This window comes from Leptosomus discolor, unplaced genomic scaffold (assembly GCF_034619465.1).
Source record: "Leptosomus discolor isolate bLepDis1 unplaced genomic scaffold, bLepDis1.hap2 HAP2_SCAFFOLD_70, whole genome shotgun sequence".
Lineage (NCBI taxonomy): Eukaryota > Metazoa > Chordata > Aves > Leptosomiformes > Leptosomidae > Leptosomus > Leptosomus discolor.
This window is the reverse complement of record NW_028237743.1, coordinates 410,059-433,875: the sequence shown is the minus strand read 5'-3', so window position 1 is coordinate 433,875 and position 23,817 is coordinate 410,059. Positions and strand designations below refer to the sequence as shown.

The 23,817-nt window shown below is 51.8% G+C and overlaps 1 protein-coding gene across 1 annotated transcript; it reads right to left on the bottom strand.

Moving 5' to 3' along the window:
* LOC147413128 (axonemal central pair apparatus protein HYDIN-like) lies at nt 1-22,179 on the bottom strand. The gene is made up of 13 exons (XM_086480617.1): nt 22,107-22,179; nt 21,542-21,777; nt 20,570-20,670; nt 19,161-19,296; nt 18,511-18,675; nt 17,664-17,816; nt 11,455-11,693; nt 8,842-9,097; nt 6,826-6,969; nt 4,958-5,101; nt 3,789-4,102; nt 1,536-1,671; nt 1-618 (listed from the first exon to the last, which is right to left on the bottom strand). Exons 1-13 carry the CDS (start codon nt 22,177-22,179, stop codon nt 1-3), a joined length of 2,715 nt encoding a protein of 904 aa, XP_086336743.1.
* Nucleotides 22,180-23,817: the final 1,638 nt, after the last annotated feature.

The following is a 23,817-nucleotide window of genomic DNA, read 5'->3' as shown; positions in this document are numbered from 1 at the left end:
TCAAAAGACTTTTCTAAGTTGAACCCCTAACCGTTTCAGCATCAAGACTACGAGGCGAGAAATACGCTTCTTCTCGAAGCAGCAGGACACCTGCCAAGTCGCTGGGCACAGTGACACGTGGCTGCTGGTGACAGACACCTTCTTCTCGTGCAGAGCCCTGGGCAGTGCAGAACGGACCTCAGCGTCCCCTGCACCAGGTGCCCAGGGACCAGCGTCTCGGTCTGATGTCTCTGCAGCAGCCTGTGCTCCCAGCCCCTTGCCCTGGAGAAGGCGGCTGCCTGTAGCAGCAGCAGAACCGCTGCTGCCCAAAGGTGAAGCGAATGGCTTGGGGTAAAGCTCCCCAGGCTGTCTGGCCCCCGGGCAGTCGATGGCCTCGGCAGCCCGTACGCAGGGCAAAGCTACAGCCTGAGAAGGAGTCACAGGGTGTAGCAGTTTCTGCAACAGCCACACTGCCCTGCCCAGCTGGGCAGAGCCAGAGGCGAGAGAAAGAGGCTGCCGGGTGCCTCGAGGGGCAGAATTGCAGCAGACTGTGCCATGGCTGTTCTGCTCTTTGTCTTTGGCAGAGTTACCTTCCCAGAGGCTGGCAGACAGGTATGCTTGCACGGCACGAGTACTGCTCTTAGGGCACAGAAGGCACGATAAAGCAGCGATGAAGAACAAGGCTGGGCTTTCGGGATGGTGGGAATAACATGGAGAGCCTAAAGCGTGAACCAGGCAGGGCTTGTGAGTAACCTGGTGTTGGGGTTTAACCCCAGCCGGCAACTAAGCACCACACAACCGCTCACTCACTGCCCCTCACCCAGGTAGGGTGGAGGCAGGAATCAGAAGGGCAAAAGTGAGAAAACTCATGGGTTAAGATAAAAACAGTTTAATAATTAAAAAGAAATAATGACAGCAACAATAATAACTCGTAAGGAAAAGAAGAAAAAAAAAACAGAGAAAAATAAAGCCCAAGACAGACAAGCGATACAGATGGAAACAACTGCTCAGCACCAACTGACCGATGCCCGGCCAGTCCCCAAGCAGCAGCCCCCTGCCAACCTCCCCCCTAGTTTTACCACCAAACGGTCTGGAACCCCTTGGGTCATGCGGGGTCAGCTGTCCCCACCTTCGGTGCACCCCCAGCGGTGATCCCCGTGGCTCTCTCCAAGCACCGTCCGGCAGGAGCAGGGATGGAGCCCGCAGCCCACTGCGCCCCAACCCCGACAGAGCCCAGCACCGCCCAGGGGTGCCCACAGAGCCCCGCACGGGACACCCTCGCACACACAAGGCAACGTGGAAAGACACATCGAGCAGCTCCAGGCAGAGACTCACAGTTCAACAGCCCGTTGACCCCTGATGAGCACCAAAGCAGCAGCGATCAGCGCTTTGGGGAAGGAAGCTCTGCTCATTTTTAACCCATACATGATGACAAGATTCAGCTCCCTGCTGGGCTGCAGGTATTCCCTGGTTGCAGAACAGCACCTCTAACTGTACCTCGAGCTAAAAGGGCAGCAGCTCTGCTGAAATAAGGTTATAGCCCACGTGGCACTTGCCGATGGTGTGATTCCCTCCCCAGCAGTTTCTAAAGACAAACCATTTGGGGACCAACGTGGCAAATGATTCAAGCAAAGCGGTCCAAACTCAGCTCTGTTCCTTCCTAAAACAAGCTGTTCATAGTCTGACCAACATCTGTCAGTAAAAAGTAAATGGTTTCACATTTTCAAACATTCCCAGGTGACTCAGGTTACATTCCCTGGTGTAAATCACAGCAGGCACTCACAGTAACTCTGTTTGTATTCCTCAAGCACATGGATGGACACACTCCAACCGTGCCTGCCTGGCACCGTGCCTATTTGCAAGTGTTCCCCCCACAGTCAAACAAGGCAGATGTTTTACAGCAACCTGGCTGCTTCATTCCCAGCTGGGAAGTCGATGCCTTCAATGATGTGCTCCCAAATCAATATTTCTCTTTAGCTTTGGAGCTAATTATTTAAGGCTGGTTTTCATATCTGGATTAGAGGCCCTGCTCTTCCTAACCTGAGAAGTCCCACCTGAGTTGTCCTTCCTGCAGCTGCACACAAGAACAAGGCTTGGCCCCGGTGAGGGACCGGGAGTACATTACTGCTTAATTAACAGGCAGAGCAGAAGAGGGAGCTCTCGTAACATGCACAGCGCTAACGAGCTAGCAAAGGGGCTCTGCCAAACCCTCTGGAGCAGAGGCTCCTCTCCTGTCAGATGCTCAGGACCCTCAACTGCTACTCTCTGCAGCAGAGTCAGGTGACTCAGCCTCCGCTGGAAGAACGAGCACCTGCAGGCTCAGGTCCAGCAAAGCCAATTTAGGTGGAGCTGGGTAATTAAAAACTGAAAACTGATTCGGCATTCATGGTTCCAAAAACCTGAATTGGTTCCAAACAAAGAAATAAGAGTAAAGTAAACAGGCAGCTGGCAAACAAGTGGAATTTTCCCCAGAGGAAATGAATTCCACACAGGCTTCGCTGTAATGTCCTTGTTTCTCTGTTATTACAATTATATGCATTGTTAGATTTTCCCTTTAGTTTGGAATTAAACCCTCATCTAATTTACCAGGAGATGACAGCAGCCTCCAAACAGAGCTTACAGCCCTGCTCCTCCTTCCCTGCCCATCTCCCTCCACCTGCTTTTGCAGACCTTCCTCTGCATTTCAGGGGCTGTTCTTGAAGGTGCCATGCATCAAGGGCCACACTAAAGCCTGCTTGTTACTTGGTAAGACCCAGCTGTGCATGGGCTACCCCAGGTCTTCTCCCCCAAGCCCTCCTCATAGCCACAGCTAATCTCCAGCTCCCAACAGGTCGTCTCCTCTGAGCCAAATCCCAATTCCCTAAACAAAACTCTTTATTGATGATCTCTGTTATTTGTAATAGCAGCACCTCAATGCACAATAGTTAACTTTGCTGGGTTTCCTGGGGCATTATGGAAAAACCATTTGCTACTGTAATTAAAACTGCCCAGACTAGACTTTCGTACTATGGAGAGAGGCCACAGTGGGAGGAACTGCTAGAAATGTGTTTATAGATGTGCCCCAGCACGACTGCCAGATTGCTCTTGGGCTTGGAAACCACAGAGCAGCTCTGGATGGCCCTGGGGATTCCCAGGAATGTTCAGACAAGTGCTCCCACCAACATCTACAGCTGTACCTACAGCCGCAGCAGAACCTGCCCTTTCGCTGTCAAACACTAAGTAGCAGCTTTGTGAACGTGGTGTGCAGTTCGACAGACAAAAACTCACTTCACCGAGGTGGTGTTTGCCTCAGGCCACAAAGGTCTGAGAAAGCAGCTTTCCACACCAGCTTTCCTTCCCAGGGAACCAGCACAGAGGCTACAGCAAAGCAGCAGCACGAGACTGGGACAGCAGCACATCATTCTGGTGGCAGTGCCTGTGTAGGCTCTTAGCATGAGGTGACAACACACAGGGTTGGTAGGGAAGGACACGAGGTCATGTTCTACATCTGCGTGTCCAAGTGCCTAAGCACAGCTTTGTAGCTCCAGAGACTGAGCAGGACTCTGGGTTATGGGCTACGTGAGAAGTGTTGGCAGTGTTTCACAGTCCCAGCTTGGCTGGAGAACGTTGTCTCCTTCTGAGAGTCACACCCGTGGAGATCACCTCTCCCCCGAGCACCTAGCCTGACCACAGCCCGTAGGTGTTATTTCCTCAAGGGAGAGCTGAAGGTGATGTGTCACACCGCAGGCAAACAGCCTTGGGCTTTGCAAGTTACAAACACGAGATCGGGAAGGAGAAGAGCTTCAAGGAGAGGGCAAAGGTGCACGTACCTCATCTGGCTCACGTGGCCGTCTGTCGGGAACAACCAGTGGTACCGGACGAGAAGCGGGCTGCAGTTGGTCATCTCGACGTAACGCACATCTTCAGTGTCATTCAAGATGCAGCCAAAGTCCAGGGCTGTGGTCTGGATACGGAGATTCGGGAAGCAGACTTCTCCCCGAACGGTGACCAGCTCCTCATGAGGATGCTCAAGGAACTTGATCTTCAGAACCTTCTCTACTACCCGGCTACTCAAGTCTTCTTCATAAGCAGGGTTAAACCTGATAGAGAGATGAAGTTCCTCCCCTATCTCCAGCTTGATGGGCTGCAAGGAGATGAAGAGTATTAATCACCAGGGTGATGAAGTCTCAGGGTCTGATAGCACAAAACATGCCAATGTTCAAAGGGTGACCCCCAGCTCAGGTTTCTCAGTTCATCCCTCATTTTCTTCCCAGAGTGCGCCTGACTGCAAGCACCACGAGACTCTGGTCTGAGACTCTCTCAGGCTCACGTCACTGTGCTCTGCACCAATACAAGAGGGAAATAAATATTGTTCTCCTGAATTCTGGACCCACAGAAGCTACACACTAAATACACAACCAGATCAGCGCTCTGGCACGCCAGGGCCTTTTGCCCGGCCTCTAGAGGAACTCCTTCACCTCACAGCACAAGTGACACAGCGTCGCTGCCTCGCCCTTGCAGAGGCTACTCACTGGCACGGCACAGAAGTGGCGGCCATGCCTACAACAACCCGTGTTTAGCAGAGTCCATGTCCAACAGCTTCTACCAACCACGGGGCAGGTGCCAGGCAGCAGCTGGAGAAGCGTCCGCAGCCTCCTGGAAAGCAGGGCTGCCCTTGGAGAGCAAGCTGCTCTGGAGGTTATCTGAGACGGCTGCTGCAGAGCTGGGATGGTTTCCAGCAGACACCTTTACTACATGCCTTGCCCAGACCTCGCTGTCTCTTCCCTTCTCCTCGTGTCTCAGAGCCAGGACGTCTCTTCCCAAGTCAGGTATATTCTGTTTCCTTCGCTGGCTCATTTCAAACCTGATTTAGTTCAGGCCAGTCTACTGCTGACTCTAAGGAATAAATTTGTCTGCTAGAGGACCTCCCCACACAAACGCACCACCACCTTCCTCCCTCTGCAACCCGCCCCCAGCAGGAAGGTCTGTGGCTGCTCACCTGAACGTCTGCAGGGAGGGGCTGCTGGTCCACCTCGCAGATTAAGAAGGGTTGCCCTAAGGCCAGGACAATGCTGACTGGCAGGGAGCAGACGTTTTTTAAAGAGAGAGGCTTGTACTGAAGAGTCAGGACATCACTGGGTTGCTACAGAAACAGAAGACAAGGAAAAAATAACCTGAAGTGCCCACGGATCTCCTTCCCCTTCCGATGCATTTCAAATTTTTCAACCCCCAAAGTGCATACATCTCTATTTACTATTTTTATTAGTTTCTACCCTTCAAGAAAGTTCTTCTCTAAGTATATCGGATGTTTTTCATGTTCAGAAACCACAGCATCCCCCAGGGGACAGGGAAACAGTCTTGGGTACGGATGAGGGAACAGGACCCTGAGAGGCGGCAGCTGCCTGAACAAGATCAAAACCAGAAAGTGAACCCAGACCCTTTGTCTCCAGTTTTGTATGCTCTCTTGGGCAGAAAGGCACAAGATGATCTTCACTCACAGACAGTCATTTCTTACAACCTTATCGGTTCCAGTAGCCTCATAAAAGCAGTGATGCCAGTCAGAGGAGAAAAGCAAGCAGGATTTGGCCCGTAGCAGAGAGCCTGCAGTAGCCCAAGGTTGGCTTTGAACACTTCAAGGCACATACAGCCAGCTAGAAACCTCAACAGTCCGCTTGCAACGTGTCTCCTGCTGCCCCTGCTACAGCGACAAGGTGTCTGTAGCCTCAAAGCTACCTCAGCCTAAGCTATTTCTTCCTGTTTATGCATTGCTCTGGGCTTCCTGCACGGTTTATATAAACTAAACTGTGTTTGGGAAACCAGTTCTGGATGTCCTGATATCAAACAGCTGCAGTGTCATAGCACTTGAAAAATCGGAGCGCGTGGCATCAAGCAGACCACAGGCAGACATCAGGGGGGGCTGAAAAGCTTCTAACTAAAATCTGAACTGCCTGCTCACAGGAATTTGTGCTTCTCTGGAAGCCTGGGAACCAGAGGACAGACCTGAAAACACAGAAACTAAATAATGAAATATCTTCTCTTTTTTGACACCTCATGGGAGAGGAAAAGATGATGCAGGAGTCAGGATCAGAAGAACAAAGGGCATCTGCTTTGCATTGGTGTCATCATCACTGCAGCTGAAGGACATCTGCAGGTCCTTTGAAGAAAGTAAGGCTTGGGGAAACGCAGAGCCAGCATCCATACCAACAGCAGAGAAGGCAAAGAGGGACAAGAGATGACAGTTTTTCCTCATCAGACTGAGGCGTTGACAGGAATCTCAGTCTGTCTCAGCTTCCCTACAGGATCGGTGTTAAGACATCACCGTGCCTCCGAGGATCCTCAAAAACCTCCCTTTTATACTGAGTACAGAAACTGGTGGCTCTCTAGAAGTGGCCCTGATCCCCCCCATGATCCCTGAGCAGCTGTCATCTCAGTTTTACTTTGGTGAAGTCAAAAAAACCAGTCCCATCTCTGAAAACAACCTCACTTACTTTACAAAGCACCTCAGAAAGGGCAGGAGGGGGTTGAGCATCGCTCAGCTGCAGCGATCTGCTCTCCCACCTGCAGCCCCAGCATTCGAGGTAGCTGTGCAAAGCCCACGCTGTTCTCCTGGGTCCCCACACACCATCTCACCCCGTGCCCTTGGCTCAGCAGCTCAATTCTGTTTCCACATCAAGAAGGGCAGAATAGAGCTACTGAGACTGTCCCTGACCCCAGAGGAGCAAAAGGATGATCTCAGACCAACAGCCAAAGCCCCGCGGACTTGGAGAAGCTGCTTAACTCCCTCCTTTGAACACCAGCACACACGCCCCACCGGCTTCCAGTCCTCAGCCACGCTACTGAATGCCAGGATGCAACCCAGAGACTTACCTTCTCCATCCGGAAAGTGATTTCTCTGGAGGACAGTTGCAGAACGGGAGCAACAAACTCACACGTGACATCCACTTGCATTATCTGTGCCTTCCCTGCCTCGCTCCCCACGACGGCGTGACACAGCAGCCGCTCCTTCACCACCTGCATGCAAGAGTCACACGTCACCCAGAGGGTCCAGAAAACACCCTGCATTTGCTGGCCACCCAACCACGGGCCGTGCTCCTGCCACACAGTTACAGTCCCTGGTCTCCTCGATCGCCCCCTTTTCTCTCCGTGCCGCGTCCTGTTTATTCTGACCCCAAAGGCCCGCAATGCTACACCCCAACAGCCACAAACGGCACTCGCGAGTCACGTGCTGCCTACAGCTGTAATAACCCCTGCCCCAAAGGATTATTGGTTTGGTTTGTCCTGTTGCCAAGCATAAGGCTTACAGAAAGCTGTAGGAACTAGTTAGAAAAAAGTATGGAACTATATTAAGAGAAAGAAGTGATAGAAGGGCCAACGGCAGCAAACGCTCCTTGGAAGCCAAGTGGAAAGCATCCTTGGGAAAAAAAAATAAATCAAATAGCCAGCCAGCCTTTAGGTAAAGGGATCGCTCATTCCTAGGATGAGCTGTGCCCTCCTAGAGCTGGTTTTAAAAGAAATCTCCCCAGGAAAGACATGCCTTGCACTTCACGTGAAAACCCTCTGCTTAAGTGGCATGCTTCAAGACTTTTTCCTGAGTTCGCATGGTTTCACTGCCTCAAAATTCCTCCCTTCATTTCTCACTCTTCCCTCTGGTACAACACCACAACCCAACTCCTCCTCAGAGCCTACAGACTTGAAAATCATCACGTGCAATGCAGGGGGCTGGGCTTCTGGCCAACCTGAAGAGTATTAAGTTCTCAAGACCTCAGGAAGGTGGAAAGCCTGCTCCCATGGTCTTGGCTTTGACTGCAGGAGCCAGGTAGCCACAGCTGAGCTCACAGATCCCCTTTTGGCCTTCCAGGCAAGACACCCTCACCAGTGCCCTCATCACTAGTTTCTTTCTGGAACCTTTTTCCCCTCTTCAGCAAAACCTCTGGGCTCAGAACTGCACAGGGACAGTCCCGCTGCAGGCACCCAGGGGAGTAATCAAGTCTGCCTCAAGCTACTGCTGAGGGAACCCTTTAAGACACCTTTCAAAACACCAGAATCAGCAGGAGCTTAACGCAGATTTATTCTGCATTTGCTTAAAACACCTGTGCCCAGTGGTCCTGAAGCCAGGGAACGCACACCAGGGTCAGCTGGCAGCTTCTGCGCAGAGCTGGGTTTCCCCTGGGAAGAAGGGCACCCAGGGACCCTGCTGAAATGTTCCCCCCTGAGCTGCCACCCGAGGGTGCTGCAAGACCCGACTGCCCTTGGGACACTGGGGCAGGCTCTTACGGAAATATTGACCAAAGTCAAACTCTCAGTTATAATGATCCCTGGGAACAGTTTCCCACGTGGACGAACGTCACTCCGATCACGAGAGCTGACACCCTGTGTTCGTTTTTCTCCTCCAGGACTCAGCGCTAGACAAGCCCTCTGCCCATGTTTGTCTACAGAGGAAAAATGATGCTGCTCCCAGACACTCCCTCCCTTCGCAGGTGCTTTTACTCACTGCTCCCCCAGACACATTACTTGGCAGTTTTTCATTTACTTTCTGCCTGTATTCATCATCTCAGTGAACTTATTTTCTCTGCCCTCACTTCCTGCCTCAGCACACGACACCTTGTAACCCCCCATTTGCCCCTGAAGCAGCAACACTTCCTTCGGCCTATATTTTGGTATCAGCAAATTGGGTTTATGGTAGCTATGGCAACACGAAAAAGCCTTAGCAACTGACAGTGGCCAGCAAGGAAAGCCACTGGGGCTGCCACGGTAACTTGTGGCCTTAAAACAGTTTCTTGAAAGCACCTGCTCATTTTCGCAGGCAAATGTCAAGGGGCTGCAGAAGAAGTCCCAGGGGAGGTGATCTGACGGGGAAGGGACAGCCCTCGTGGGGGACCTCACCTGGGGAGTGCTGGAGGAGCCTTCCAGCATCATCTCCACACTCTTGCCCGGCCTCAGCTCTGCCCTCAGCGGTCGAAGCTTAAACACAGGGCAGGCAGGCTGGGGCCTCTGGGAGGAGCTGCTGCCCTTGGCCTTACTGCTGGCAGGGGGGCGATCACGCTGCCGAAACGGGGCAAAACCTTCCGTTGTCCAGTAGAGCAGGTGGGTGCGTCGCCCTTTGTTCGTTACCTTGAAGCGGTAACGGCAGGGATCCAGGCTAGGAGAGAAGCAGAGATGGAAAACGTCACGGGAGCTGCTGTCTCCCAGCGGTCGCCCCGCTGCAGCGCCCCGACAGCGTTCTCTGACGGCACACTCAGCAATAAAACCACCTCCGAAAAGGCTGACCCAGATCAAAGCTTCAGCAAACGTCAGACCTTGGCTGCCCCTAAGTTTATCACCATCCAGCAGCTGGTCTCTCTGCATACAGCAAGAAAAAGCTTCCTCAAGATCACCACCTCAGTTGCTGTGGACAGAGCATCACCAGCCTTTGCTGCTCAATTATCAGAGCATTTCTCCAAGGTGCTTCCTGCAGCTCTCACTGCATCGGATGCTCAGCTGGCCTTGTCCTGCCTGCAAGGAGATGGAGCAACAGCTTCACTGCCATCTCACCTTCCCCTGGGGAGCTGCTGCCTCAGGTGGCTTCCTCTGAAGATGCCATTGGGAAGCTGCAGGGTGCATGGACTCATCTGGTGATCTGGGCACCACTGGCCTCGCTGGTGAGGCCCCTGCCCTGGCACCCATGTTAGCCCCCTCATCCCCCCACCCCTTAGGGAGCACCCAGCTCTCATCGCCCCCAACACAGCACCCTTTGCCTGAACGGTGCAGCTGTTCTTGTGTTTTAGGAAGACAAACGCACTGTGAGAACACACGATCAACAGAAGCTTCCCCAACACGAACACAGCAGCAGGACCGGGTCTAGCTGCTGAGGGGGAATGGAGTGACAACAAGGGATGAATAACTGGAGCCGATGTAAGCCAAAATGGATATTCAATGGAAATTGATTCCTTAAGGTAGAGAAACACTAACTGCAGGCTAGTCTGGAGCAATTCTTTTACCCTCCATAAATCTGAGCATGGCCAGGAAATGTTCCTGCAACAGTGACTGGTTTTTTTCGAAAGGTACGGAATATGTGGCTGACAAAATGCATGTCTGCCACAAGCAGCTAAATACAAACACAGAAGTGACAGCATAGAACAAACTTGTCCTTGAAACAGACTGGTGAAAATGATGTGCACCAGCTCAGTATGAAATGGTTTATGTTGCGGGCAGCAACAGCTAAAAGCTTGGAGAAGCTTTGGGTAGATGCAGAATTGGTGGCTCTGGGAAAGCCCAACTCGTCCGAGGTGTTACCTGGGTCCCATCTCAGCTCACCCAGTGGCAGCTCCACAGCCAACAGCGATGGCAACAGCTCCAAACCAAGTATGCAGGCGAAGACATGAAGGGTGGCAGAAGACAATGGCACCGATCCCATTGACATTGTCCCCTCTGTTGTGTAGCCAATTTGTGGCTGCACAGAGCACAAGCACCACCCTCCCTGCAACGTCCCTGCTTATGTGGATGGCTTGTGGGTGCACATTTATCCCCCCCGCCCCAAATCTATCCTAAATGCTTAAGGTAGGATTAACCTCCCCTTTCTACCCCAAAATTTCAGTATCAGAGCACTGTGGACCCTCTTTGCAGCCAGGGAAAGGAACAGACACTGACAAGACCATTCTTCTCATCCCAACAGGTCTCCAATACAAGGCAAACAGCACTTTGAAAAGCCTTATTTTTCTCTCATTTATAAGAACGTGCCCACCTTCAGATACAGGCATTAAGAGCAGGGAATCCCCTCCTTCGAGCTAAGCTCTTTCAATTAACACTCCCAATTTATCCCACCCAACCTCAGCGGGCTTCTCCCCCTCTCCCTTTCAGAGCTGCTCCTGCAGCCGCCTCTCCTGCCCGTGCCTCGGGCTGCTGCTGCGGAGCAGACGGCCAGGAAAGCCGGCAGGAGAAAGGAGGGAAGAGCGACTACGTCTGATAAAGAGCAGCCTGGCAGGGGAGCTGGGAAAGAGGAGTGAACTGAAGCATAATGCAGGGCAAAGAAATTCTGCTGCTGCTCCAGGACTGCTGGGCAGAAGGGAAACAAAACAGCACCATTCATTTAGCTGAGGGGTTGCTAACAAGCTACCGCCAAGGTTTGCTGTTGTGGCGAGACGATACTGCATAGCGAACGGAAAAGCAAGCAATGCTATTGCAAAGGGAAAGAGGTTTATACTTGTAATGTAGCATTTTCCAGCCGGAGGCTTCTGGGACCTGCTGTTTTCCTCCAAATTTTTGTTTGGTAGAGTGAGAAAATAAATGGTTTATAACTGAAAACAATTCAGTGACAATTGAGCAACTGCTTTCCATTTGGATGGCTTTTGAGGGTATCTAAGAACTTTCAAGTGGCCATAAAATGTCTCTAAAGGAATCCCTGGGGCTTCAGTGAAACAGAGCCAGGACCTTGAGCACTAAAGAACCAGCCTGAAGGACCACAGCCAAACTCCTCCTTGCTGAGCCCACGGGAGGAGTGGGAGCTGAGAGATACCCTACCTGAAGTGAGGTCCCAAGTTGAGCTCCGGAGCAAATCGTTCGTCGGTGACGATCGTGGTGCCGATGCCAACAGCCCGGACAGGGATGACGTAGGTACAGCTGTTCTCGATGTACACGTTCACCTCGTCCTCGAACTTCTCAGTGTCGCCCAAGTTTCCTATGACAGCCACAGACACCTCGGCCTCGGGGGGGATCACTCCTTTACTGGGCTCAATCCTCCAGCATGAGTATTTGCCAGACTGTAAGACAGGGCAAACACTAACTTAGGATGGAACCCAGGAAGCCTGGGGGAGGGCAGGAAAAGGAAAGACTAAAGATTCGAAGGTAAAAACCACAACGGCTTAATTTCCCTAAATCTAAGCTACGGTGTCTGGAAACAGCAGCTATGCAGGAGCTTATACAACCTCTACTTTACCCTCCTTTAACAGACTCACTTCGCTGACCCAGTTTTGCCCAAGCCAAGGGATGCTCATCCTCCAAGAAAGTTATTCCCCCTCCAGCCTCTCTTTTGGAGTGTGTGCCAAGAGAAGCTGCTTTCTCTCTCCTGGCTTCCCGACAACAGTGTCCGCATTTGAAAAATTCAGCTCTAAGTGGTTACAGCAGGGCAGTAAAGCCATAAGCACAAAGAAAACTGCAAGACATGTTCTGTGGACATGACCCCAGCTTCCCAAGCCCTCTCCTCCTCTGGTTTCTCTTGCACCTCCCTCTGTAAATGGGGCAATAAGGGTGCTGGACCCCCAGACCATCTAAAACCACAGTCACAGGGAGCAAGCTTGCTCGCAGAAGAGAAGCTGCATGTAACGCTCCTTGTCCAGCACGAAACGCACTGGGGTGTAGATGTACGCCTTCCAAGTGTCCATCACTGTGTTGGTGGTACCTGCACCCCACAGTTCAGTGCTGGGTTTGGGACGACAGGCACTACTCACCCACAACTCTGCAGTATTGTAACAGAAGGGGTTTTTCCTTTTTTTTTTTTTTTACTAGAAACCAACGCTGTGCTTGGAGGCCTGACACAAGCCAAGCAAGGCTAGATCCAGGTGAAGTCCGCTCGAGTTTCCATCTGTCAGGCTGGCAGCACTGAGCTTTAACAGGCCACCAGCCAGCCCGGGGGAGAGAAGCATCAGAAAACCAAGCAGCACTCCAACGTCACGGGAAGCATTTTAAATAACCCCCTCAGAACGACCTCTGCTAACAAGGGTAAGACGAGCTGGAGGCCAGGGAAGCAACAACCTGGTGAGCACTCAGGGTCCCCGCAGTGTGTGTAGGTGCCTGAGCTACGGCATCTCCTTAGGCTGGCTGTGCCCAGCACGGAGAGCAGGTCAGGCCTGCACGCCTGCATCCCAGGATGGAGCACGCCAAAGGCATCAAAAGGATTCAGGCGCTGGCCAAACTAATAAACTCAGCTCCGTTTAATTTGTCCTCTAGAGCTGCAAAAGAAAGTCTTAGGTAAGAATGGGATGGAGGAAGGCAGTTGGCACAGGGTGAACACTCACTGACCACACAGGATCCCACCAACCCTCTTCTGCTGTCGCTGCATCCCGCCCGTAGCTGATCGCCAGGCCTCGGAGGCAGCCACTGCGCTGCCATCGGCCCAGGGCCACCCAGCCAACACGTTCCTACCGAGCCGCTGGGCGGGAGGTTCTCACTGACATCAATGTACAACTCTTCCTCTGATTCAGGCGGGCACAGGGTAGCTCGCTTGAAAAGGAGACCTGGCAGCTCTGCTCCAGAGGTGAAGTGGCAAGTCTGCTCTCTGACAAAGCTCATTTATCAAAGCTTGGCCACAAGCTGGGCAGTAAGTTGTACCCAAGAAGCTATTACTGAGGAATAATGACAGGCTGTCTCGATGGAGCCAGACTCTGAACCTCCCAGAGTGGCCCAGCGCAGACCCAGCAGGCCCTGCCAGGCCAACAGCCCGCTCCGGAGGAGCGCCATTTGCATCGTGTCCTCATTCTTTCAGGTAGCATTTGGTGTGGGTCCAAGGGGCAGCACAGGGCATCGCTGAACAGGAGACCTGCCAGGACCAAAAGGCTCTGCCGGGCTAGATTCACTCGGGTTTCTAGGTCAGCTTCTGCCTACACCCATCCAGGCTGTGTCCCAGAGACAAGAAATCTCTCAGGGTCACACTAAAAAAATTCCTCCACTTTGAAGACCACGCTCTAACTTCTGATAACATCCCTGCTACTTGCTTAGCCTTGAATGCTCTGGAAAATGATGCAATAGCTGTAGGCACTGGATAGACAAAGACGGTGGCTATTTTTGCCCCTGTAGGGACTTACACTACTGGACATCAGAGTCCCTGAGTTCTAGGCAAGCGTTGGGATCAATCACTCAATCAAGAAGTTCAATGCTGAGATCATTAGCTTCTCCCAGGCCAGATTTCCAGTGTGAAGAAGAGCTGCCAACATTTGGTTATAACCAGCGTGCATCTGAGAGATGGCTGGATGGCTGCCCTGAGGGATGACTGAGGAGCCACCACACTCCGTTCTCCTGACGATACTGCAGCCCAGTTCATTAAAGGGATCCGGTCATTCTGGCCTTGCGCAAGTGAACGAGGAAGCAAAACTCAATATCAAAAATGCAGCTGTGCTGTACCAAGGCCCAGCTCTAGCAAGACAGCATTCACACCTCGTCAGGCTGACCCATCGCTCCTCGCAGAGGTTGCACACGAAGGGGAAATAAAGCCCTCTCCTACCTCAGCTGTGCACAGAGCCTTGTCCCAGCTGTCCCAGCAGGCCCAAGGTGGGGGACCTCGTGTTCTTCCTTTCAAAGCTACTCTTTACCACACAGGCTGCCAGTGACAGAAGACAGCCCAAAAGTACCCTAAGCCCCAGGAGGAGGTGGAGATCAGAGCCTGAGGCTGGCTAGATGCTCCCACCAACAACCAGCCTCCTCCCGGCACCTCAGCACCAGCATCTCCCTGGCAAAAGCACAGGCACCACTTTGGTTTAGCCTCTGCCCCAGAGCACCAGCAAGGGGATGTTCTACTGAAATCAAGAGACATGGCCTCTAAAGCCAGCAGAAAAGACAAAAATTGAAGTGTGGCACTCGCTGCCACTGACAGTGGAGCCTAATTTGTCACGCTTGGTTCAGCTAAGAGACCGCCGAGTGAGGTGACGAGGCTTGTCTCCATTTGCGTCCCCTGTCCATAGCTCCAGATCCCACCTGCTCTCCCCATTGGGCTGGGGAGACCAGTGCCACCACTCTGCACATCGGGGTTCTCCAGCCAGGACACAGCTTGGCCGGCTGTGGCCAAGCACAACGGTTAATAACCAAACTCCTCCTGCTTTTCCCCTGGGAAAAGCACTTAGCGGAGTCACTCTTGCTTGCAGGAGCCTAATTGCCTTCAAGACTTCCACCCTTCTTCAGTTCAGCTGGCCAGTGGGTGCAGCACAGTACGACAAGTTCAGTTGCCCTAGACAAGCAGAATAACAATTTCTTTGATTACTGAAATACAGCAATTTTGAAAGGGCATGAACAGCTCCTTCATGTTGACCTACTCCTCCAGACTTTTCTACCCAAGAAAAAACCAAATCCTCCCCTTGCTGGATCCAGACGATTCTCTAATGGGGCTGCCTGGCAGCTGGGAAAGCAACCTGACAAGGACAAGCACATCAGACACAGGATTCAGAGGATGACATGGGATGACACACTGGTCCCAAGGGTCGCAGACCCGCAGACACCCTGGCAAGCAGGGATAAGCCAACACAGGCCTCAGGTATCAAGTCCTTCAAACTCCTCTTCAAACCCAAAAAGCCCCATCTCAGCACACAGCTTTGGAGGTTCCTTACTTATTTCCTTCTGGTGGCAGAGATGCTCAGTGCTGCTCCCTGCAACTCGTCCAACAGAGAGGACAGGGGGATGGGAAAGCCTGTGCACGAGGGGTACTCCAGGTAATCTCATGTCGCTATCCCAAACTGAAGTTATCCACCAAAACCATCTCTGCTTGCTCAGATAATGCTCTTTTCTCCCATAAAGCAAGAAGAAAGCTTGACTTGACAGGAACAGCAATTTGCACATGACAGTTAAGGATATCACCGAGGTGGCAGCGTGGCCATCTGCATTCCAGCATTTGCCTTTGGACAAGACACCAGCCCTTTACTTGCCCTGTTGCTGCCCCTTCATTTAATCTCACTCAGTTTGTCAAGCTGCCAGTCAGTGTGCTGTAACATTGCTGATCCAACACCACTGTGAAAATTTCAGTCAACAGCTCTATCTTTCAAGTGGGGACCGTGATCTCTAAGCCTGACTGCAAACAGCCACAGTTTCCAGATGAGCCATCAAACGGGAGCTGGGGAAATCCCACCTCACCATCCTGCAGGGATCTCCAAGCAGGAAATCAAAGCAGAGGCTTTGGCATCTTAGAGAGCACAAGACTTGGGTGCAGGGGCACAAGTGAATGAAGGATGCCCAAGCCACCCACCAGCTAGGCTAAGGGGCAGCCGGAGCCAGTTCTGCTCTCGGATGTACGTGTGCAAGTCACCCTGACACCCCACTGCATCTCAAATTTGAGTTCTAAAATTATCCAGTCCTCTCTTCTTTCCATCAATAATCTGCCAGGCAGCCTAAGGCAGCAGCAAAAGGGCAAAACTTCAACTGAGGCACCAAAACAGCACCAAAGCAGGCAGCTGCTGAGGGCAGGGGAGCAGCTGGAGCACACCTCACCTCCACAGTGCTGCTCCCGCCCGGCAGGCTCAGCATCACCGTGTTGAGGCGTCTGAAGAGCCCTCGTTGAAACAACTGATCGAGCAGCTTCTCGGGACCTGCCTGCTTGAACATCTCCATGACAGCAGCAGCTGTCCTGAGAAGCGGAGATGCTCACCAGGAGGTAACTCAACCCTGGGGAGTCAGCAGCAGGGACTATGGAGCAGCAGAGCCCATCTTACTGCAGGGAGAGAAACCATCCCCGAACCACTCATATTATTGTTCTGCTTGTCGATTAGGCACAATATTGGCGGAGCTTGCAGTGAAGTAGGACAGGATTTATTGCTCAATCCCATACAATAGGGCCCTGAGGCAATGGAGAGGCACACCTACTCCTGCCAGCCCCCCCGGGGTACACTGCAAGCTGCCCAGGGGAGGGAGGGAAGGCATCACCCCGGGACAGCAGTACCTCAACAGCTCTGCCTGTCAGTGCCTGGTACAAGCATGCAAAACTCAGCATTTATACACCAGCACCACCCATCCGAGGTGGCCTGCTCTCTGCAGAGATGGAAAGTGCATTTTCATTGTGGAGTCAAAGAAAGCTGCCCTGGGAATCCCCCACTTGGAGGTTACATTTATCCCCCAAACAGCTGGAAAAGCAGCAAGAGGGAAATTCAGCCCCTTCCTCCTTGGCCCAGGAGGCTGAGCCCGGACTCTCACACACTGCCTGATGCTTTATCCACAGACACAGCCAAGCCTGCCGTGCCAGGGCTGGGTTTACCAGCTCCACAAGTCCAACCCACCTAGCACGGAGAACAAATCTCTCCCGAGCCCTGTTTGCAAGCCCCTCACAGCAGGGAGCACATCCCACCCAGCCTCAGCACACGAGCCGTTCCTGGCTGCAGCAGCCTTGCTCTCCCTGCCAGGGGAGCAACCCAAGCTCTTTCTGCTAGGCAGCTTGGCACACGAGGCAGCCTCCAGGAATTAAACAGCCTTTTTCTGCAGCCGGTCTCCAGAGAGGCTCTGCCACATGACGGAGTCCGCAGGCTGAAAGTACACAACCTTGAAAGTGTATTTTTCTGCAACAACCCAGCTGGTTTGACCCCCAGTAGGTGTGAAACTCGCCTCGCCAGGAGCAGTTTGAGGACAGACCTCACACCCTCGTTTCTACCATTAACAGCAGTTTGACACAAAGTGAATGCAGATGCAAGAGGCAAACCGTAGGGAAATCCGTGCTCTTTCAGGAGCAAAGGGGCACAGGGTTCTCTTGAGCTCAGAGCTCCAAACCCCACGACTCTCACAGCTAAATACCTTCCACAAAATAAAGGCAGAACTTGTAAAAATGATCCAGACTCTTTTCTGCTCAAAAATCTACGCAAACTCTACTTAACTGAGGGGTGCCCCAGCTAAAACTGCCCCAGAGCCAGGCTCCTCGTGCCGCATTGCGACGGAATAGCTTGCCTTCTCTCTCAGACAGCAATATGGAAATGTTGCATGTAAAAATCAAGTCACAGGCTGCTACAGACCAGTCATTTTCATTGGAAAACAGCCCCACAGCTACTTACCATCTCTGCCCGGAAGGACGCAGGGATGACAGTCTGATCGGAGAGGCGGAGAGTTCGAGAAGCATCTTGTAGAACTTGGATACTGCCGAAATTTATCTTACTCGGATGCATGTAGACAACCGGTCCTTCTCCAATGCTCACTAGATGGATTTTCTGCTCCAAGAAGCAGGTAGGAAAGATAAAAAAAAACAACAGCAAACGTTTAAAAAGACTAGACAGCTCTAAGGGTACTCCTAGGCTGGGGATAACTACATCTGTTTGGAGTTTTCAGTGTTGTAAGACTGAAACAGAAGGCCTGGAGCAAGTGTGGAAACTGGAGTGATCCCATCCGAAAGTCACAAGCTCCCGTTCCCAGAGGATAAAGAAACCCTGTTCCCCACGCTGCCTTCTTCACACCTCTCCCACACTGTTACCTTCAGGAAAGCTCAAATCCAGCCTTGCACAAAACATCCCCTCAGCATGGTTTCTTACACAGCGCTTGCTTTAGCGGCGTTCGGGGAGGTCCCTGGGTGCTCCTGAACAAAAGCCCCAACGAAGCAGCAGTCGCTGTTCATCTAATGACACAGCAGAGTACGAGACCCAGGGACTGTGCTGGGTTTCACACTGGGCTTCTTATGGCATCTCACATATCCACCATTACATGCTGTGTCAGACACTTAGATCACCACCGAAGAGGACACCATCCTTCCTCTTCTCTAGGCATTAGCTGTTGCTTACGCCATGAATCCCTCCTCCTCTCACCCACACCAGCCATATCAAGTTCTTGTTTTCCCTGGAAGAAGCCCTCTACACTTCATGCCCCACCAAGATGAGTCACACAAAGGCACACTTTTCCCCTCGCACTCACCAGTGGGGATCCTTCACTCCCAAACACCGCGATACGAGCGATGGTGTCCTGCTTCCCCGTCACCTGGGCTTCCAGTGTGAACGGGACCTCCACCGAGCTGTGAGGCTGGATGATCCCACACGGCACAGGGCTGCAGTACCGCACAGCAGCGTCCTCCTTGCGTTTCTGCAAGGGACAGAAGCAAATGCAACTTCAGAGGGACTTCTGAGGAAACTTTAGACTCCTTAACATCTACCACATTGGCAACTCACACACATTTTTAAAAATCCCTAGGAGAAACGCAGAAAGGCACAGCCCAACACAACATGCAAGACTTGCATGGGCTTAGCACCCTCAGGGCGTTCAAAAGCTGCTGCATCCACAACCACCCACTCCTGTGCTGGCAGCCTCCTTGCGGCAGCTTTTCACAACCCTCTAAGTTCTCCTGCATGAAAGCATCCCAAAGACCAGAATATCAACTGCTTCCTGAAGTTTATATTCAGGTAGGCTCCTATTTAACTGCTTCCTAAAGATTATACTCAGGTAGGTTCCTGTTCTCAGCAAACCTTTAGGTTTGAATATAAACTAGCAAGGTCTTATCCAAACCACTTTTTTTCCTTAATAAACCCCTCGATAACCTTTGAGGGCAGGAGGCGGACGCGATGCCAAACCTGAGGAAGAACCCTGTAGCAGCCTGGAAGATCGCTGTCGTTCACAAGGGTCAGCGTCTGCTGGCAAGGGACTTTCAGTAGGCACTGTTCAAACGTCACGACGGGGATGAGCGCTCGCAGCAGAGGCACCACGCATCTAGGCAAAGAGATGGCCAAAAGGGAATTGGGCACACTGAGAGAATGTAGAATGTTCACTCCCCAGATAGCGTGAAACGGAGCCTAACACATTTGTCACTGTCAAATAGACCTTTAATACCCCTACAGTGATAAATCACCTTTGACTTCGTTTTACTCAACAACCTCTTGTAAAGGAGGGGCAAACCCTGAGACTCAGCATCACAGAGGCTGCCAAGGGCCCAGGCAGAGCACGGTGCCCTGTCCCACAGCTGTCCCACCAGCTCTGCCCCTCCTCTGCCCTAGGAGGCTTGCAAGGACCCTCCCAAGGGTCCCAGCAAGGCACGACCTCTGGAGAAGCCTTCCCACCGAGGACCAGGGCTCGCCAAGACTCAAGGACACAAGACTCCAGTAAAAAGACTCCCTCCTCTCCCACACCACTGTTGCCCTGCCTGAAAACTCAGCCATTTGCCCCAGCGATGGAGGGCACAGGCCACCACCTGCCTCATGCAGCGGGTGATCATCCTCTCCCAGCTCCTACAGCTACCTTGGCCCTTCACCCCCACGGGTCCGTGCGCTGTCTGTGCCCACTTGCTCTTGTTCTACAAAACTGCAGCCCAGGCGCTGACTGGATGACTCTGCCTGGGCGAGGGAACAGCACCAGGGAACTGCACCCCTCTTGTCATTAAACTGACACCCACTGCAGCCCAACAGGACTGAGTCTGGCTGCAGCAAGAACAACTTCTGGCTGAAGTCTGAGAACATTGATGCTCAAAAGAAACCTGAGCTCACTCACCTTCCACATCAAGGACTGCTTTCCCCTTCATAAGATCTTGCCTTTGTTTTTCCCTCACCAGTCCTGCCATAAGCCCCTTTCCCATTTGCATGTGTCTTCACCAACCGAACCAGACACCAACTTTCAGCAGGCTGCTTGCTGCGTCCCAAACAAATGTTGTATTTCAGTCGCAGCCCAGCACAAGCCCACCACTTGCAGGGAGGAGAGGTGGCCCTTTGGAAATTTGTTACACCTCAAGCACCAAAACCAAGGCCAATAATGAGTATAATTACTGTTCCCTCTCAAAAAAGGCTCAGGGCCGTGCCTGTCCGCTGAGCACGGGTGCTTCTCCACACGGGCTGCTTTCAAAGCCCTGCTGTTCTCGTACCCAGCTGGGCAGAACTCGCTCATTGAGCAACACTTCTCATTTGGAGCTGGAGCCAACAAACCAGGTGCGAGGCAACGTGCTGGTGATGGATGCACAAGGAGAGACAAGGAGCTGAAAGGAAAGCGCTGATACCTGGCTGTGAGGAGCAGCGCCGACACCTCCTTGCCCACACCATCCACGTCCACCACCAGTGCCAGCTCGTAGCTCCTCACGGTGTTGGAACACAGGGTGACCTGGTGGAAGAGAAGAGCATCAAACACTTCATGACTCCCAAAAGCCATTATCCAAGGGTGGTGCCCTCCGGTTCTCGTTCCATGGTAAGGAAAGGGACAATTTTGCCTTAATTCTGCTGCTGGCCCACGGGTAGAACACTGCCTCTGGGAGGAACAAAAGGCTTCTGACAACATCTTCTGTGTTAAATACACCTTGCAGTTAGCAGGACACATGCAAGCCAAATTAAAGCACAGTTAGACTAATGCTCTACCCACCACCGTATTAAAATCAAGGGATGAGTTTTTAATCTCAACTCCAACAGCAAAAAAACAGAGGAAATCTGTTGACTTCAACAGAATGAGTTCAGCTTTACAGCGGGAAGCAGAGGGCAAAATGGGGCCCAGCAAAAGTCCACAAACAGCAGGAAAACACAGAAGATGTGCCACTCATGGCTGCCAGAGCTTTTGTAGTCCCCGTTGGAGATCGCCGCAGTGAACACAACTCATTCTGCACAACAGGAGAGGAGAAATAAGACCGGGAAGAAAAGCAAACTGCTTTATACAATGACATCTCTTTTTTTTAACAGCCACCTTCTGTCCTCATCCTTCCTCTGCCCACTCTAAATCAAAGAAATTGCTCCAAGCAGCTCTCAAACACATGAATGGCTTCTGTACTTGATCACAGGGTGCACGGTCTTCAGCTTATGATTTTGGAAACAAAACGTTTCTCCTTCAGAAAAGCCCCACAGTAACCCAGCTAACAAAAGCCCAACGCTACTGCAGGGATCTCACGCGTGTTATGCTCCAAGCCAGCATCACCAAAGCCCTCCCATACATCCATGAAGCTTCAGCTCCACCTGCTGAAGCACGTACGGCCGGACTCTTCCCCTACCTGGATATCCAGGTGTCCCTGGGAGCGGAGGGTCCCTCTGCAGGGCGTTATGGTAAATTCCGTCGGCTTGACGTGACTTTGGGCTCCTCTTCTCCAGGATGACCGAGTGTTGTCCACCACTTGAACAAAACTGCTGACACTGGGCTCTCCTGAGCCATCCCCAGGAATGCGAAGGTTGAAGGTCACGGGTACCAAGGACGTGTTAGTGAGGCGACATGACAAGGTACAAGGAAAACCTGGGAAAATAACACAAATATGAATTTATCCGCCAGTTATCCCATGATTCCTGGTGTCAATATTCTGTTATGATCAAACTGCACTTGGAGTTCAGCTCTTTTGGATCTGAATTACAGCTGATGGAGAAGCTAAGCGAGGAACTGGTCGTCACTTAAGTTCCCTTTTACGCTGATCACGGATTGCTTCATTGGAAATGCCCTCTCTTAGCGACGTTGAACACCAGTTTTTCTCTCTCTGACTGTGAGGAGCACTCTCACCAAAACTAGCACTAGTTATTTCTCATGTAGGAGTCTGCACCCAGACAGACTATTTCTTCTGAAAATTCAACCCATAACATTCCCTATTAACTCCACAAACACTCCTCCCACAGTTTTCAACGTATAAAAGGAGTGTATTGTCATCGAGGAGAAGCTACAGTAAGAGAAAAGAAAGATGAAATTGGGAACTACAGCATGATGCAAAGCAATCTGAGGCAGCTTCTCTAGGCAGGATCCTTAAGGCACCTCCTGGTGCAATAAGTAACATATTGTGCTTTGTTCATTAAACCTGTATGGGAAGGTATGGATGGAAGATTATGTGCCCGCAAGGCTTGATAGCCCAACCGAAGGACATTCTTGCATAAATCAACAGGACCCGTAGCTGAGGGGGTTGAGTAGTCACATTCTTGCATAAGTCCACCCACAGGGCAACGAGGAAGACCTTCAGCCTTCATCCTTACGATCACCAGGAGGCAGAGAAAGACCCCCCAGCAACAGAAGGAACATGCGCAGAGTATCGACCTGATTGCGACATCACGAATGCAGGAAATGAGACTGTATATAATGTGCTTACACGAGACGGGAAGGCGCGAGCCGTTGGCGGAGCGCAGACTCCCCGGCCGCCCAGCGCTGCCTTTGCTCTTGTTCGCTTGCTAATATAATAAAATTCGCATTGGATTTTGACACTTTAAATTGTCCGTGTCTCTACCTATCACAATTTGGTGCCGTGACTCGGATCGCGACTAGATTGTGGCCTGCAGCTGCATCGGGGAGGCGCCCCGCCAGCCGGTGGCCCCTGCAGCCCTCAGGTCGCTTCTGTCTCGACCGACGAACCTAAATTGAACACTGAGCAAAGGAGAACCGGTAACCCTGTAATCTTTGTGCACGAAGCTCCGAACGAAGACGCAGGACGCGTGAGTATAGGCCGGGAATCCGTTCGGTTTGGGTTGGGTATCCTGGGGCACGGTGTATGAGACGTCCTGCCAGGGCGAAGTGAGTGCGGACCCTCTAGTAGTGCGTTTCTCGTAGCCCGCGAGGGAGCGAGCCCCAAACGAGGGGAGCGGTTGGTGTGTGTGCGTGAGTGCCTCAGAAGATGGGACAAAGGAAAAGCAAGCCCTTTGAGCCCATGGGAGAGGGGCCCCATGTGAAATTGCCCCAAATACCGCCCGATAGTCCCCTAGGGCTGATGTTGAAACACTGGGATAACTTTCCCTCTAGGCAGGGAAAAGATAAGGTAAAAATGATCCATTATTGCATAGAGGTCTGGGGCGGAAAACAGATTCGAGGAGACCATCTGTATTGGCCTGTTTTTGGATCATTTGAGGATTGGATATGTCAGGCGCTAAACATTTATGTTAACTCAAAGGAACCATTTAATTTGGAAGAAAGTGAATATGCCAGTCTGTGGATGGTGGCCGACACTAGGGTAAATTTATACCCTTTAAAAGAAAAGGGGGGTGGCTACCGAGGGAGGAAGAATAGAGAGGAAGAATTAATAAAGCTTTCAAGGAATATCAAGAAGCAGATGAGTCGCCCACTAAATGGTTAGAGAGACTACGAAAGAGTCTCCAAATGTATTCCAGTCTGAATGTAGACACTCAGGAGGGGCAGGCCCTGCTGAAAATGCAATTTGTAGCAAACGCATGGGAAGATATTAAAAGAAAAATTGAGAAGATAGATGATTGGCAGAACAGAGGTTTGGACGGGCTATTGAGGGAGGCACAGAAGGTGTTTGTCAGAAGGAAAGACAAGAGGTTTAAGAAGCAGGCAAAGGTGATGGTA